Source organism: Motacilla alba, chromosome 15 (genome assembly GCF_015832195.1).
Source record: "Motacilla alba alba isolate MOTALB_02 chromosome 15, Motacilla_alba_V1.0_pri, whole genome shotgun sequence".
NCBI lineage: Eukaryota > Metazoa > Chordata > Aves > Passeriformes > Motacillidae > Motacilla > Motacilla alba.
The window spans coordinates 3,058,590-3,074,341 of NC_052030.1; the positions used below are offsets into that span (position 1 = coordinate 3,058,590).

At 43.9% G+C, this 15,752-nt stretch overlaps 2 protein-coding genes across 12 annotated transcripts in view; one reads left to right on the forward strand and one right to left on the reverse strand.

The window, feature by feature from the left end:
* Positions 1-7,874, forward strand: part of PISD (phosphatidylserine decarboxylase) — a 25,447-nt gene extending 17,573 nt beyond the window's left edge. For 3 of the 5 annotated variants that reach the window (XM_038152168.1, XM_038152169.1, XM_038152171.1), the window contains 6 exons: positions 446-611; positions 2,566-2,802; positions 2,927-3,065; positions 3,801-3,947; positions 4,661-4,821; positions 5,122-5,346. In XM_038152168.1, coding sequence (XP_038008096.1) covers positions 446-611; positions 2,566-2,802; positions 2,927-3,065; positions 3,801-3,947; positions 4,661-4,821; positions 5,122-5,346 — 1,075 coding nt within the window. Of the gene's footprint in view, positions 1-445; positions 612-2,565; positions 2,803-2,926; positions 3,066-3,800; positions 3,948-4,660; positions 4,822-5,121 lie in introns of all 5 variants that reach the window. The other 2 variants (XM_038152167.1, XM_038152170.1) reach the window with 2 other exon arrangements.
* Positions 6,762-15,752, reverse strand: part of SFI1 (SFI1 centrin binding protein) — a 27,749-nt gene continuing 18,758 nt past the window's right edge. For 6 of the 7 annotated variants that reach the window (XM_038152161.1, XM_038152159.1, XM_038152164.1 and 3 more), the window contains 11 exons: positions 15,109-15,269; positions 14,641-14,715; positions 14,290-14,364; positions 13,751-13,927; positions 12,817-12,950; positions 11,794-11,886; positions 11,372-11,624; positions 10,555-10,702; positions 9,661-9,784; positions 8,892-8,982; positions 6,762-8,219 (listed from right to left, as the gene is read on the reverse strand). In XM_038152161.1, the coding sequence (XP_038008089.1) occupies positions 8,112-8,219; positions 8,892-8,982; positions 9,661-9,784; positions 10,555-10,702; positions 11,372-11,624; positions 11,794-11,886; positions 12,817-12,950; positions 13,751-13,927; positions 14,290-14,364; positions 14,641-14,715; positions 15,109-15,269 (1,439 nt within the window). In that variant the 3' untranslated portion in view covers positions 6,762-8,111. The remainder of the gene's footprint in view (positions 8,220-8,891; positions 8,983-9,660; positions 9,785-10,554; positions 10,703-11,371; positions 11,625-11,793; positions 11,887-12,816; positions 12,951-13,750; positions 13,928-14,289; positions 14,365-14,640; positions 14,716-15,108; positions 15,270-15,752) is intronic. The other variant, XM_038152160.1, reaches the window with a different exon arrangement.

The following is a 15,752-nucleotide window of genomic DNA, read 5'->3' on the forward strand; positions in this document are numbered from 1 at the left end:
GACATCCATGTAACCAAAAAAAAATCCGAGATGCGGCTGGTTATGAGGCAGGGGAGTTGATTATTGGGCTATGGAGACTAGATTGTTGTGCCATAGTAGAAATATTGGCTTTGTCCACATGTTCCCTATTAGGGAACCTATTAGGATACTCAGTGAAGGCTTTAAGACCTGGAAACTGGTCTTACCTTTAATTTCTGAAGGTGTCATTCATAAAACATGATCTGTGAGGGTGAACACCATTATTTGGATGGAAGACTTTTATTTTTCAGATAAACTGTTCTTCTATTTTGGGAAGGGGAAGAACTGATCAAAATAAAAGAGTAAAGACTTGTAGTATCTAAGATTAAGAACCGTTCAGCAGGAATAACTCACCCCAGCTGTCGGAAGCTGGTGGCTCTGCAGCTGAGATGCCTGACCCTCTGATGTTGTGTATGTAATCTTTCAGGTTGCAATTCCCCCAGCTGGCCCTGAGGCGAAGGTTGGGCCAGCTGAGCTGTATGTCTAGGCCTGCTCTGAAACTCCGTTCTTGGCCTCTGACTATTCTCTATTACCTTCTGCCTTTCGGTGCTCTTAAACCCTTGACCAGAGTGGGATGGAGGCCTATGAGCAGGGTAAGTGTGAGCAGGGCTCTCGCGTGCTGTGTCTGGGAGCTGTGTCCTGGAGGAGCTGGCAGCAGCTGGGGGGAGAGCTGCTGCTGCAGGACAGCCTGGTGATCGCTGGGGCAATTCGCGCTTCTGTTTAGTTTGTACTGTGGCTGTGTTGATTATTTGCACCACAGACGAGTGATTTTTTTCAGGAGCAGAGAATTACTTTGTCCTCTAACAGTCAGGGAAAGTCAACAGAACCTTCTGAAGGAATTCAGTCACCTCACAGTATCAGGACTAGGACAAGGAAGACCAAACCTTTTGGCAAGTTCCTTCTCCTGATCCTGTTGAAATGGTCTCTTGTTTTTTGTTATTTTCGCATCGAGAGGGTTTGTTCCTCAAGTTCATTGAGCATTTGTAGTCCAGCATGTCCAAATGATACACAAATCTCTGCTCTGACACCGAGAGTGGGGTATGGGATGCCTTGCACATAGTAATTCTCCCCACAAATTGTGCAATTTCAGAATCCAACAAGCAAGTGAGTATTTTGATTGCAAACAGGAACAAAATTGCCATTCTTAAGCCTATTTCATTGAACATCTGTTCTGTTTGATCCCATCAGCTTGAAAACCAGGCTCCATTGAAGAGAAGGGGCTGCTAGGAAATACTGCTTTTGACAGCTGGTGTGATTTTATAGATGTATGTACATTTTCGGTGTTGGTGGGAAACAGCAAAGTTAATTTTTAGACATTAGTACAGTATAGGGCATGTCAACTAAAATGGCAACATTTTTTTCTTCAGTGTTTCAGCTTATATAACCTAAAGCACTGTTCATTTAGAAGGTTTTATCTGAAGTAAGATTAGGTTGGTACTTCCTTTCTGAAATATCCCTGTATGTACACAGGATGGTGATTTGTAAGTGAAATCTTAATTTGCTGTATTTGGTATGATGGAGCCAGTGCATACTTCTGTTTGTGTTTGTGGCTGTGTTTTGCAAGACTTAATCATGAAGGATATGATTGAGAACAAATGACTCTCACTAAGAAAAATCCCAAGGTTTATCTGCAAGTTGAATGTAGCTGTTCAAAAACAGCACCAGTCAGCAGATCACCGCTTCCTGTGCAAAACTGGTTTCAGAGTGTTCAGTTCCCTTGGTCCATATTCCCCAGCTTCCCCCAGTTACATCATAGCCATGTGAGCTTCCTGGCTGACAGCAAGTACCACAAACCCCAGAAGAGTTGTCTGCTGGAATTATCAACAGAAAGATATTGTCATCCTTCCACTCCCATCAACAGCAGAAACCTCTTGCCAACTTTGTTTCATTTGTTTTCCTTGCTAAAACTTGTGTTTTGGTGCAAGTCCAAAGGTGTATTTCTACAGAAACAAGGACACTTAATATCCTTGCAATTAGTAGCTCCCGTTGTTGTGAGAGAAGGAGTAAGGCTGGTGTAAGTTTATACCTGCGTAGCTGCACCCAGTGGGTACATTTCTTTGTGTCTTTAGAGCATACAACACACAGTACTGGGTGTGGGAAGCACCCTCAGTAGCAGCTGCATCTGAGGAGCATGTCATCCAACACTGAGAAGTTCTTTTCCAGTCGATTTTCAATTAGTTATTCACAAAAATTTATACATATGTAATGTTAAACCTTTCTGATTAGCGTTCTACTAGAATATGTGCAATGTCTCTTTTTTCTGTAAGCCTCACATTGGGCAGTTTCCAGTAACTTCAGTGTGGAGCTTCAGCCTGCAAAGGAGTGGAAATTCTGGCTTCACTTTAAAGTTATATCAAGTTTCATCCTGTCTCTTGGCTACTCTCGCCAGAATGGAGGCGATGAGGATGAAGTGCAGTGTGAATTTTTTGCTGCCTTAAAGGCTGCCCGTAGCCCTTGCAGGAACAGTTTGATCCTTGCTGTGTTACGGGGAGCAGTAAGGAAGCCACCAGTGGGGAGAACACTGACCCGCTGCCATTCTCCCTTCAGGTTGCCCTGTACAAGTCGGTCCCAACCCGGCTGCTCTCGCGAGCCTGGGGGCGCCTGAACCAGGTGGAGCTGCCCACGTGGCTGCGGAAGCCGGTGTACAGCCTGTACATCTGGACCTTCGGGGTGAACATGAAGGAGGCGGCTGTGGAGGATCTGCATCACTACAGGAACCTCAGCGAGTTCTTCCGCAGGAAGCTGAAACCACAGGCACGGCCGGTCTGCTGCGTGCACAGCGTGGTGAGTGAAAGGAAGGGAGGGCTTTACCCAGCACCGCCAGTTCCCTCAGCCCCCAGAGGAATGGCACTGCTTCGTGAGGAATTAATCAACTGCTAACTGTTTCCTTTTTTTCTCTTTGCTGTAGATTAGTCCCTCTGATGGAAAAATCCTTAATTTCGGACAGGTAAAAAATTGTGAAGTGGAGCAAGTAAAAGGGGTTACTTACTCTCTGGAATCTTTCTTGGGACCTCGCATCTCCACAGAGGAAATGCGTTTTAGCCAGGGTGAGTTCTGTGTCATTTCTGCATTTATTCTGCTGTGCCCCTTCAGTGTTCTCAGAAAACATAAGACTAAGAGAGATGAAAAAAGTAACATTTTCTTGCACTGTCAGGAACAAAAGCAGGTCTGATTTTTGGTTGTTTTATTTGCGGGTAGCCATGTCGCTGTTCTAGTTCTTCTCTTTCTCACCAGTGGCTTGATACAGTCATGCCTGGCTCATTCTGGTTTTCTGAACTGAGTTGCTTGGTTCCTATCCTTGACTCCAGGATCTGTTGCTATACCATGGCTTCAGCACTCCTGCTGTCACACTGAAATGGGCCCAAGCACTGCCTAGCAAAAGCTGGATGAGTTACTCCTTAACAAGATCCATGCTCAAGCATTACCCCTCTAATGACGTAGAGGACTCTTCACAAATTCTGTTCTTAAAGGACAGCTTTAATAAAAACTCTGTTGTACTGGATTTCAGTTTCTGCTATTTTGCTTAGGGAAGGGCAAACTCCAAAAGGAAAATTTTCACTGGGATTGAAACAATCCAGGATCTAATTTTCTTGTAAAGGGAAAGGAACATTTGGAAATATTGGATTTCTGCATGAAACCTATGTTTTTGTAGTCTCACCAATCCACGTGGGCTGCATTTAATCCTCTGCTATTGCACTGGCTCTAACACAGACTGCCTGGCTAAGGTGGATGACTTCAGGAGGAATATCTTTAACCCCTTCCTTTCCCTGCTTTTTCTGCAGCCCCACCTGGTAACTCTTTTCAGAAACAACTGGTCACAAAGGAGGGGAATGAGCTCTACCACTGTGTAATTTACCTTGCACCAGGGGATTATCACTGCTTCCACTCGCCCACGGACTGGACGGTGTCACACCGACGGCATTTCCCAGGTTGGTTTCTGTTCCTAGGAAACAACTGCAGAGCAGCTATGGAGGGAAGCACTGCTGTGGGCCTCTGCAGAATGAGACACACCAGTGCAGAAGTTGTACAGTAATATGATAGATAATGGCAGAAAGGTGATTTGTCTCACACAGTAATGTGTTTTGCAGCTGTATAGTTTACCGGAGCAAATCACATAAAAATGGTGAAAACAGTAATATTGTATTCAAACTGTTTGAGTTCTCTGAAGTATCCCTTGATTCAAGCTGACCTGATTTGTTCCCAAACACTGTTTATTCAGTTTGCACCTGAAATATAGATAGTTCTGCAGATCACACCAAACAGTAGCCTAAAGTATGAGCTCTGCTCGTGCCTGGCAAAGAAAATGCAACTGAACAGTTACACTACTGGAGCTGGGATCAGATGTTCTTGCAGATAAAAATATTTTACTTCTTGGTATCTAGCAAAACCAAGTATTTTGATTTGGTTTCAAACACCACGAGAGAGAGATTGACCCACCACACGCATCCTTCTGAGACCCCTTTGTTTTCAGCACAGACTTTTCTTTCATTTGCTCTGCCTGGCACTTGCCTCTCTTCCTACAAATAACTGACAGGGTTGTTTACAGGATCAGCTCCAGTTACACTGAAAACACCATCTGAGTGACATTACAGTATTGCTACAAACCACACAACCTAACCTGAGTATTCTCTCACTTCTTCAGGCTCTCTGATGTCTGTCAATCCTGGAGTTGCTCGCTGGATCAAGGAGCTGTTCTGCCACAATGAACGGGTTGTCCTTACAGGTGACTGGAAACATGGCTTCTTCTCATTAACAGCTGTAGGAGCAACAAACGTGGGCTCCATCCGCATCTACTTTGACCAGGTGAGCAGGATCAGAGCAGGCACCTTTCTGGTGTTAATGGTTGAGGTTGGTGCAGCATAACAAAATTAAAAAAAAAATTATTACCCTGAAATTAGGGTGTTTCACAGTACTGATATTCTAAGACTGATTTAAACAGTGTTGTCTCCAATATAGACAATTTTTAAAATCTTCCTATTGCACCTTTGAACTGTGAGTTTGTGCATGGAAAATGCCTGTGTACAGTCCACAGTTGTGGTCATGAATGAATACAGAGCACTGAAATCCTCCAGTAAATCCTTCTCTTCTTTCTTCTCTGTACAGGATTTGCACACGAACAGTCCAAGTTACTCTAAAGGTTCCTACAATGACTTCAGCTTCATATCCAACAACAACAAGGAGGGAATCCCCATGAGGAAAGGGGAACATTTAGGGGAATTTAACTTAGGCTCTACGATCGTGCTAATCTTTGAGGCACCCAAGGACTTCAGATTCAACCTCAAAGCTGGACAGAAAATCCGCTTTGGAGAAGCACTGGGCTCTCTATAGGAACTGTCTCAGCAAGATTTTCTATAAAAAGGGACTCTTTTCACACCACTGAGTGTTTCACTTACCAAGTTTGTATCACTCAGCAGGACCTGGGTGAGGAGGAAGAAAGATGTCACTGCTGCTTTCATTAAACTTGAAAGTATTTGGTCTACATTTACCTGCTGCTGAATGTAGAAACTGAATTGAATGATCATGGATGTATTGGTACAGCTGCCTTTAAAGATGTTGCCCATGGTGGTTTCAGGCCCACCCTGAGCCTGTAGTCTTTCATGTTCTCCCCTGATTGTGCCACAGGATAATTATGTTCTTAGAGCCTCTAAGTCCCTTTTAAGCCTTCCTAGGCAGGTGCAGTGGGAAAGGGTAGAGGTAGAGATTACCTGTATTTAAAGGGACACTGACAGGCTGAGTCAGACCTTGTACCTTGTATCTACAGTATCTGTTTTTCACACCTTGAGTAAAGAATATATTCTCATATTTATTTTATTCTAAGAAAGTCTACCCAAATTCCTAGATAAAAGCAGTCTCTGAATGCATAGACAGCCAAACAGTGAAATTTGTTGGTGTGGCTTCATGGCCCAAACAAAGCAAAATGTACAAGTCAGTCAGTACAATGAGTGACACTCATCCCTCATCCTGAGTTTTGTACTGTTGGACAACTTTAGTTCTTTTGTCTGACATTGTTGCTTTAAAAATGGGGTTTGCACTGTATTTTAAACCTGAAAACAGTGTCTACATTCCAGACAACAGAACTTGTCATCTTGTGATTTACTTTTTTTTTTTTTTTTAAAGACAGACAAAGCTCTGTGTCTTCTTCCTAATCCATTGTTTTATTTTGCTGTTCTAGGCCTTAAAGTTTTTGTCTTTATGAAAGACAGTTAACTTTACCTCTTGGATTAAGAAGACACGGCATATTTTTGCTGGGTGATGTGATGGCAATTAAAGTATGCTTTTTCTTTCTGCTATGTATCTTGTTATCTAAATTCTTGAAGAATTAGTTCCTCTGTTAAAGGACAGCTTCAGCTACTTCAGGACCAATTTTTATTGTACAGAGTGAAATGTCCTATGCACTGACTGTTTAAAATATTTATGGCTCTTTAAAAAAATCCCATGTTGCTTCCCAGGTGCCAATCTGGCCCTCCCTTGACTGGGCAACAACTTCATCTCATTCAAAATACAAAACAAAAAACCACACTGGCTCTGACTTATACCCTCATACTTAATGCTAGGAATGTGCTGGGGGCTGAAATCTTTGTGCTGAAGCTTAATCCACTGTAAAATTTTAAAGCCTCTTTGTGACTTCACATCAAGAAGAGTTAAAATCTAACACCTTTGGATCTACTGCATGTGGCACTGACAAAAACCACTGCCAAAGTGAAGAGGAATTGAATTTTAAAGCAATGTATAAATTGTTTTTCGAGAATAAACTGTTTCAAGTCCCAGCACTCAAACATTTAGAACTGATTTTGCTATCCAGAGCTTGTTGGAGTGGACACGCTTATGAAACCTGCCTTTGTGCTTTCTGAAAGATTTCTTCTACTACTTCCTTGCTTGAGCTACTTTTCTGCTACTTCAAGGAGATGACAGGCTCTGATGAGCTCTGATCTCCTGAAGAAACCCTTCTTTGTATGCACTGCAGAAAATAGAATATAATTTTGTTGTACAAATGTCCAGTTTGCCAAGTCCTGTATGCTTAGCTTGTCATCGGGAGGAAGGGACGATAAACTGCCTCTAAGTGATGTCGCCTGGGCATGAGTCAGATGAGGGTGGCTGTTTGGGTGACAAGCAGGAGAAAATTCATTTGGCTCCAGGAGTCAGTGTTTCCTCACACAGGGAGGAGTTTGAAAGCTTGAAGTGGCTCTCAGCCACCTATCTTGTTAAAATTCTTGGTATTAGCAAGTTTACTCCTGCAGCAGTATAGTACCAGATACAAGTCTTTTTAAATCTTTGAGAGTGAGAAAAGAGTAAGGCAAATATCAGCCCCAAGAGGATAAAGTTTGGGTGAGCTTTTTGATTAAACTTCAATGTCGTGTTAACAAGAGAAAGCAAATTTGTTCCAGTGGATGAGAGAAAAAGACAACTGAATCTTCTCCCTCTTTTCCACTGGGATCTATGACATCCAGACAGAGCCAAAGGAAGTTTAAGCTTTAATTCCTTCCAACTCAGCAGCATCATCCATAGTATCTGAAGGTAAATATTAGCCTACTGATGGAGGATGGGTTTGATGTTTGCTTTATTAGGAATCTCAGAAGGAAGAGAGGATTCAGCATGCAAATGGCTGTTGTTATGAGCAGAGCGAGCTAATAAACCAACATTGCTTGTGATGCAGGGGCCAGCAACGCACCCCAGGAGTGAAAACAGATTTCCTCGAGGGTACTGATAATGCTGTGAATTTCTCCTGCATGGAGAATCCATTTAATTCAACTGTATCAGTAGCACGGTATTTTTGTATGTCAAAGTGTATGACTTACTGACATGAACTCATTTAATTGCAAACATTTTGAAATAAAGAGTCTTATCTGTGTTGCTTATCTTTGTGGCATGACAGGTAACCTAAACTAGGTATTGCAAGTGCAGCATGAGGTAGATGAAGCTCCAGTTTGGTTTTGATCAGCTACAATAACAATAAAAACAAAATTATTTTCACTTAATTTATCAAATAGAAATGCCATACATAGAACTAAGTGAATGGATACATCTCTTCCATTGTCCCCTGCTATGAAAGGGGGGAAAAGTCCTGCCCCTGAGCTGGGAAGTTGTTAGATGCACTACAGATCCAGGGCAAGCTGGATATCTCGCAGCTGGGCAAGCAGGGCCTGCACGTGTCGTCTCTCGGCCAGCTGTGCTTTGGTGAGAGTGTTGATCCTTGCCTGCAGCTGAAAGGAACACAAGTGCATCAGCATCAATGTCAGTTTGTACAGTGAGACAATATTTAGTCTTTTTGACAGCAAGAGTTGCTCCAGCAGCTTTTGTATTATCTCACTTGAGGGCCAGTACAGGGCAGATCGTGTCACTCAGGAACAGCTCAGGACTGGCTGGAGTCAGAGGTACCCACACCTGGCTGTGGGAACTGGGCCCTGAAAGCAATGCAGCTCCAGACTGCTCAGGGAACTGGTACCAGTACCCACACCTGGCTGTGGGAACTGGGCCCTGAAAGCAGTGCAGCTCCAGACTGCTCAGGGAACTGGTACCAGTACCCACACCTGGCTGTGTGAACTGGGCCCTGAAAGCAATGCAGCTCCAGACTGCACTCAGGGAACTGTCTTGAGAAATTGCAGAATAATTTTGAGATTGAGTCTATGAAAGCTTGATTCATACTTGGAAATAGCCTCAGAAAGGTCTACTGGAGCAGGAGTTACATTTCTGAACAGGAAGAGGCATCTACACAGCCTCTTCTGCTCCTCAGCCTACTTCTGACTACAAATTTCCCTTGGCATTTTACTAATAGCTTACTACACAATTCCTCACAGCTCCCATCAGCCTTAGGCTAAGTGCATGGCACAGTGATAATCACCTCAGTAGCTTCAATTTAAATGCTGTGTACACACCTGACCCAATTCTTCCTGAACTCCTTGGGCTCCTGGTTGCGTGCTCATTTCCAGCCACTGCTGCAGAATCTGTGCCTGCTGCTGACAGCACCTGATAAAATGGATTAGAAGGATTCTTATCCAAATTAAGAGCTCAACTGTCTAAGCCAACTTAGACCTGCAATTGATACTTGCAATAAGATCCACTTTTTGTCTCAAACCAGTCAATGGTTAAAATCCCTTTTAAAAGGTAAAAAAAACCCCGAAAGATGCTGGAAAGCAGAAGAATCTGAAAACTGTCATCTCCACCTCCTGCTTCTAGTCCCTGACTTCTTCCTTTCCTGACAGTTAAATCTCCCCCAAAGCCCTATTTCTTTTGAGCATTTCTATTTTCTTGTTCTAGTAGAGCAGTTATCAAATACCAGCCATATTTATTTTTTTAATTGAAAGCTGGAAATGCTCAGTCCTCACTCCTCTTGATAAAATAACTAAAAGCTAAATTTCAATTACTCTGCCCTATTTGTATTGTCCCCTGATTACATCCAGTGATACCTCTGACATGCTTCTGCAAGAGCTGCCAAAGGTGTGAATCACTTGGCTGACTACAGAAGTAGTTATGTACATAGTCTCCTTCACCTGGAGTGAACTCAAGAAAATAAAAATCCGTGGAACTTTTCTCTGTCTCATTCACAGCTCTACTGTGAACAGACAGATTATTTCCAGGGTAGATACTCAGAAAAAGTGCAATAGAGTGGACAACATGAAGAAAGGCTGGTTAAAGGGGCATTACTTGAGTTCCTGCTTCCTGCTGTAGTAGTACTGCATCTGCTGCTGGATATGTCGGAGTTCAACTTCCACCTTTCTCTCCAACATCATTTCTTCCCTGGAAGTGTGCTCCCTCTTTTCCCCTTCAGCTGAATGGAAGATATAAGGCACAAGCAATGGAGGTAGAACAGACATCCACTCTTTCTTCTTATCAAAAAAACAGAAATTTTTTTTAATGACAGGAAAAAAGGAACCCTCCCAACTGCTTTTCATGTGTTTGATTACCCTGTGACATGTTCACCCCAAAGGATCAGGTACAGTGAGAGGGCAGGAGTTCTGACAACAGAACAAGCTCTTGAAGACTCAGTCTGAACACATAAAAGATACTAAATGCTCTGCTGGATGGTTCAGTACTACAGATACTGTTTTGGCCTGTTCAGGATTTAGTCTTTCACATTTAGTCTAGAAGTAATTTAAGTACAGTAGTCCTGCAGAACAAATGTCATGCTCTGATGTAATTTAAAATACCAAAAGGGGAGGTGCTTAGACACCATCTGTCCCCTTTAGAGCCATACTGTAAGCACAGGGAAATCTCGGAGAGCTCTACAGGATGAACTTCCCTCCTGAACTAAGTTCTGCTGTACATGTGAACACCCCAGCACCTGAGCACATTCTTGCTAAAAGAATGTTCAAGCAGTTCCCATCCTTCAATGCCTAGAGCAGGGCTTTAGCCCCCAGACTCAGCAGAATCCATTCAACTGCAGTTACCTCCCCAGAAAGGAGTAGGAGTACTGGTACCCTTTGCCTCCTCCACACAAGGCTGCCCTGTCTCCCATACATTTTGTGTCAGTGACTTGCAATCTCACATAGATTAGAGAGGAGGATGAGCAACTGCTACAGTTTGGATCTGAGGATGTACCTGCAGTCTGGTGACTCCCTTTTCCCACCAAGTCTTCAGGTGACAGCAAATGTGGCTGCAAATTTGGTGGCAACTTCTTCTCCACAGAATTCTGTTGAGAGTCTTGGGAATGGGCTCCTTTGTGACCACTCGCAGGCTGACCTCCTCTCTAGAAGAGCAGAATGATATTGGGGTTTTCCTCAAAGGGTTTTTTAAAGTAAACCCTACAAGTAGGATGTGCCTGACCTACTTAGTCCTACTCCCACTCAGACAACTCCTGAAGGTGCTGAGCCCCTCTCATAAAATCCCACAGAAGAAGCAGAGCTTAAAAGATGGGCTCTTTGATTTCTAGCATGGAGATACTTCACCAAGATTAAAACTTCCCATTCTGTGTGGAACAAGGAGTTCAAAAAGCAAGCACCTACTTGCAGGTTAAGTGAATTTCAATTTTTTTAAGCTCTCAGACACACCCATTGCTCCTAAACTGAGTTTCTCTTCAATCCCTGCAATCTGGACAGCAAACTGTAACTGCTCTGAACTCCAAAGAGGCAGCACCCTCATGTCACTTGCTAGGAAAAAATCTGACTAGGAAGACAATCAGGAAAAAGGCATGAAATACAGAACCCCACATGTGGATGGTTTCAGACTAGGGGTAAACAGTTCTTGGGCATTCAGAGGCAGTTCACTTGGTCAGCTTTAAAGATGACAGCTAGAACAAGCGAAAACCAGCTCAATCAGGGCAGTTCAGAGGAACCACAAGAAAACACAGCAGTAAGCAATGGGCCTGCTGGCAGCAGCCCAGTACACACACTAACTGTTCCTTCAGCAGTACACTCACCCCTTTTGAGCCAGCTTTCATGTGGGACAGGAAAGATGCAGGAGACCACAGCTCTGGCCCCTGCCCAGCTCGGTGCATGTCCTGTGTCCACAGAGGGAGAGAAGCACACGTGAGACAGGGATGGGGATGAGCAGCACCGTCCATCTGAGGCAGACATTTACAGGTACTTTCTTCCATGTGAGGTGTCAGCATTAAGTTCCCAGTCCGTGCAGGACATTTATTCACAGATGTTTGCTGAAAGGGCACCTCTGACCTGTACAAGAAGAAGGATAAGGTCACTGTACATTGCCACCTATTGGTCTTGTCCTTTGGGGTCAGTGCAAAAAAGGGGAGCTCCTGTCATTCCCTTGCATACAGCTCTCCAATTAGCTGCTCTACTGTGCCCACCCTCTTTTCTTTACTTCTAAAATTAGATTTTCTACCTAAAAGGAGGTCCCAGCAGTTCCTTGCTTTCTAGAGATTCCAGAGGGAAGTCAGGCTTCTGTGGTGGTACCCTGGCTTGTTGAATGGCATTTCTGAAAAGAAAAACAAAATCAAGAATGCCCCAGACTTATGATTATTGTGAATTTGCATCAGCTGGCATTGCAGCTAAAGAAACAGTCCTGTTTCATCATTCATCCCTGCTCTGCAACATTATCCCTGCATGCAATCCTGATTCTTAAAGATTAAATGGCAGCCTGTATTAATGTGAGAATCTAGCTCACCATGTGACTGGTGGTGCCAACACAAAGAATGGTGGAAGTGAAACAACTGAACAGGGCAGAAACTCCTCTTTTGGCAGCATATACTTGCTTAAAGCAATGTGAAGTTACAATCTTATTTCCCTGTAGGGTTCCTGTCCTGCACTGAGAAGATTCACAGACAATTCTTCCTTGCAACTGCCCCATGATCAATAGGAATTTTTTAAGGAATAGCTTCTCCTGGGAAAAGAAAGGGGCAAGAAACTTCAGCTTCTGTACACCAGGATCTTGATATTTATCATTTCATCAGGTGACTAAAGTGCAAAACACAAGAGCTTCAGTGACATAGGTCACTTGGGCAAGATAAGCTCTCCTGGTGGCTGAAGTCCCATCAAAGGTATCGTTCAATGTTTCTCTATGTAACTGTTCCTATGACAAATGGCCAATGCTCCACAAATTCAGTTCTGCCTTGAGAAACACAAAATGGAAGGTCTATAGCTGACCAGGTTCTACCTGTTACTGGCAAGTACAGTCACAAATACCTTCCCTGTGTGTGAGCTGATGTTTGCATTACACAGCAGCTCCTGTATACCCTGTACCACCAGCCACATGATGCAGAGTCACAGTTAAGGAGAATGCATGGAGCTAAGTCATCAATGAGAAAACTTGGAAACACAAAAATGAGACACGTGTAGGCAGATTACATATATGTAAAGTTACTTATATGCCAGAGAAGCAGGGGAGGGACTGGAAATTTACACTCACAGGCCTTGCAGAAGTGAGCCCCCCTCAGCAGGATGAAGTGGTAGATGCCTGCATTTTGAAAGCCACGGGTCTTCCTCTGATGAATGTCCTCTTGTCTCAGGACTAACATCAGGCCTTTTAAATGTCACTTGCTTCTTGAGAGGTGGCAAAAAAAAGAAAAAGGCTTATTTAATTTCTGGGAGAGAGCCTCTGTTTCCACAGCATGGCACAACAATACACTGACTGGTGAAGACTGCAGGCTGCCTGCCAACACAAAAAATAGCAGAGCATCCAATGGCTGAGAGCAGGAAACACCACGGAGAAGGAACCAAGATTTCTGAGGCCCTCCAAGCCATACCAGCTCTCTAAACTAAATCAAGAGGTCCACTGTGGTAACATTTGGGTGAGGAGAATTAGCTGGGTACTTCTGCACCAAGGCAAGCTGCACATTAGCAAATGGAACAACTGGTATCCTGAAAATCTGGAAGAGAGCTGGGAATGCTGCCCAGAAGCAGGAAGAGAGCAGTCAATACAGGCATCCTTTTCATACACAGGGCTGGGTTGATACTCAAAGGCAGAAGTGACACAAGCCCACATACAAAGGTATAAGCAGTGCTAAAGCTAAGACAAGATCAGATGTAGTCTTTAATGCTTCATTCTAGCACAGAATTTAGAGATCTGACTCACATTGCAAAGGTTTCAATCAGGAGTACTGTCTATGGCAGAAACTGGCCAGTTTTAAATTAGTTTTATTAAGAAAGGTTCCTAACGAGTCTGAAGTCCTCTAGTCTCAGCTGAATGAAATGCTTTGAACCAGAGATAGAAGTGTATATAGGATCTAAACAATAGCTGGGATATGGAGCTACAAGATACATACATGCACAGACACACACACACAGAGCAGATAGCAGAGCAGCCCAGTTCTGGATATATATCTGAGCAATCTCTTTTTCACCTCCAGCTGGGGCCGGGTATGGAGCTGTCCCTGCAGCTGTTGGATGCCAGCAGTGTTTCTCAAGGCACAGGTTACACCTTCTCTCAAAGGAGTTGTGTGGTGAACTCCTGTGACCTTCCCAATGCCATCTTTCTTCTCCTGCTGCCCCTTGGCAAACCTGAGCCAAGCGTCAAATACCTACAACAAGAACAATGAGAGCCGTGAGTGTCACTCAGACAGGTTCCAGGCCAGGGACTCCCCCTGCACACAGCAACACTCTCCCTTCCACTGGACAGGAATAAGCAGAGCTACAGCAACAGCAGGACACTGCCACAATAACAAAGGGACAGAGATTTAAGTCAGCTGAGGCCAGATCGGGAAAAATGTGCATATTTTTTAATCAGCTAAGAGATTTTAGAGAGTTTTCCAGCATCCCAAAATAACATACAGCACCCAAAAGAGGAAAGGAAACAGACCTTTAGTGTGCACTCTGCTGACTGCAGTCAAATCTGCACACCATCAAATTCACTTGCCTGCCCTAGCCCTGCACAGCCCCTTACCTTTCTCTGCACTGAAAGGGACCAGTGCCACAATGCTTGCACTGTCTTCTGCTTTTCCCACTGCTGCTGCAACAGCTATTAGGGGAAAAAAATGCACAGCAACCAGGTTAGGAGTTCACATACTCAACACCAGGAACGCCAGCCAAAGCACCAAGCACGGAGAGTGATGTTAGAGCCAGAGCAGAAAACCCTCAGTTCACCCAGTCTATGGCAAGGTATCTCATGCTAGCTGAACCAAAAAATCCTGAAAATGTTTAAATAAAGTTTTCTTGGTCCTCGTGTAAACAGAACATGAAGAAGGGAGAATGACTAACAAGGAGCTAGGTGTCTAGCCAGGGGAAAATTCCTTACCTGAGTTTTCCAGCAAGAGAAGGAAGCAGAGCAAAGTCTATGAGTCATTAGTTCATCTCCCCTTCTCTGCAGCAGCTGCAAGGCAACCAAAACAGTGAGTCACTTGCAGACAAACCCCATTTATCTAGCCAAATGCTATTAGAATAGCTAGCAAGCAGCCTTTATCAGCCTCCCTTTGCTCTGTTGAGGCCACTCTCAATATCCAAGTGCCATAGAGTGTAACCCCATGTGCAGACATCTACGAGCCCAGCAGGGATTTCATTTGCAGTAAGCTCAGGTTCTCTTGTTAAGTCTGTTAGTTCTATCAGTTTCTTCAGGCAAGACACAGCCATGCTCCTTCCTCCTCAGTACACAAAGCTGTCATGCTCCTTCTCAGCCCAGACTGCCATTCCCTTCACCAGGGAGCACAGTGTGTTCCTCCATACCCGTAACTTCCCACAGGCTGGGAAGCTTGCTGATCCTTCTCACCTTTTTCCCAAGGCACTGCTGATGATAATTTTTCCATTTCACCAGGTACTTCTGGAGCAGGTGCTGCTGGTGGTGCTGTGCTGCCCTGTGGTACTGAGCCCTCAGCATCAGAGACTCCCTCATTAATTCCTTCCAGCGCAGAAACAGGCTCTGTAAATGCACTGTTAGGGGAAGATAAACTGACTGTTTCAGCAATACTCAATTTGGACAACACTCAGTATAGGAAGAACTGTGAAATTCTTCATGTAACACACAGGGAGCTGTGACTTGCAAGTCTTCCCTGCTGACACGGACATTCTTTACAACCTTTAGGAAAGCCCTCTGTCCTTCAAAGTCCTCATGTCAAGAATGTACCATGGTACCATGAAAATGCTTGCAGAGTTTGAGGGTCTTTCAGTAAAAATTACTAGAGAAAGACTGAAGCAGTAATTGATAAGACTACTTGTATTGCCCTCAAAACAGATGTCTGAGGTCCTCAAAATTAGTAATGGAAAATTCCTTTGAGGAAGGAAGTGTCACCATCCTTTATATAGCACAAAGAATAAACAGAGAAACAAAAGTAACACAAGCAGCATTCAGCAGATCACTGGAGTCCCAATTCACTCTCCATTCTGTGGGGACATCCTTTATAACAACAGACCATC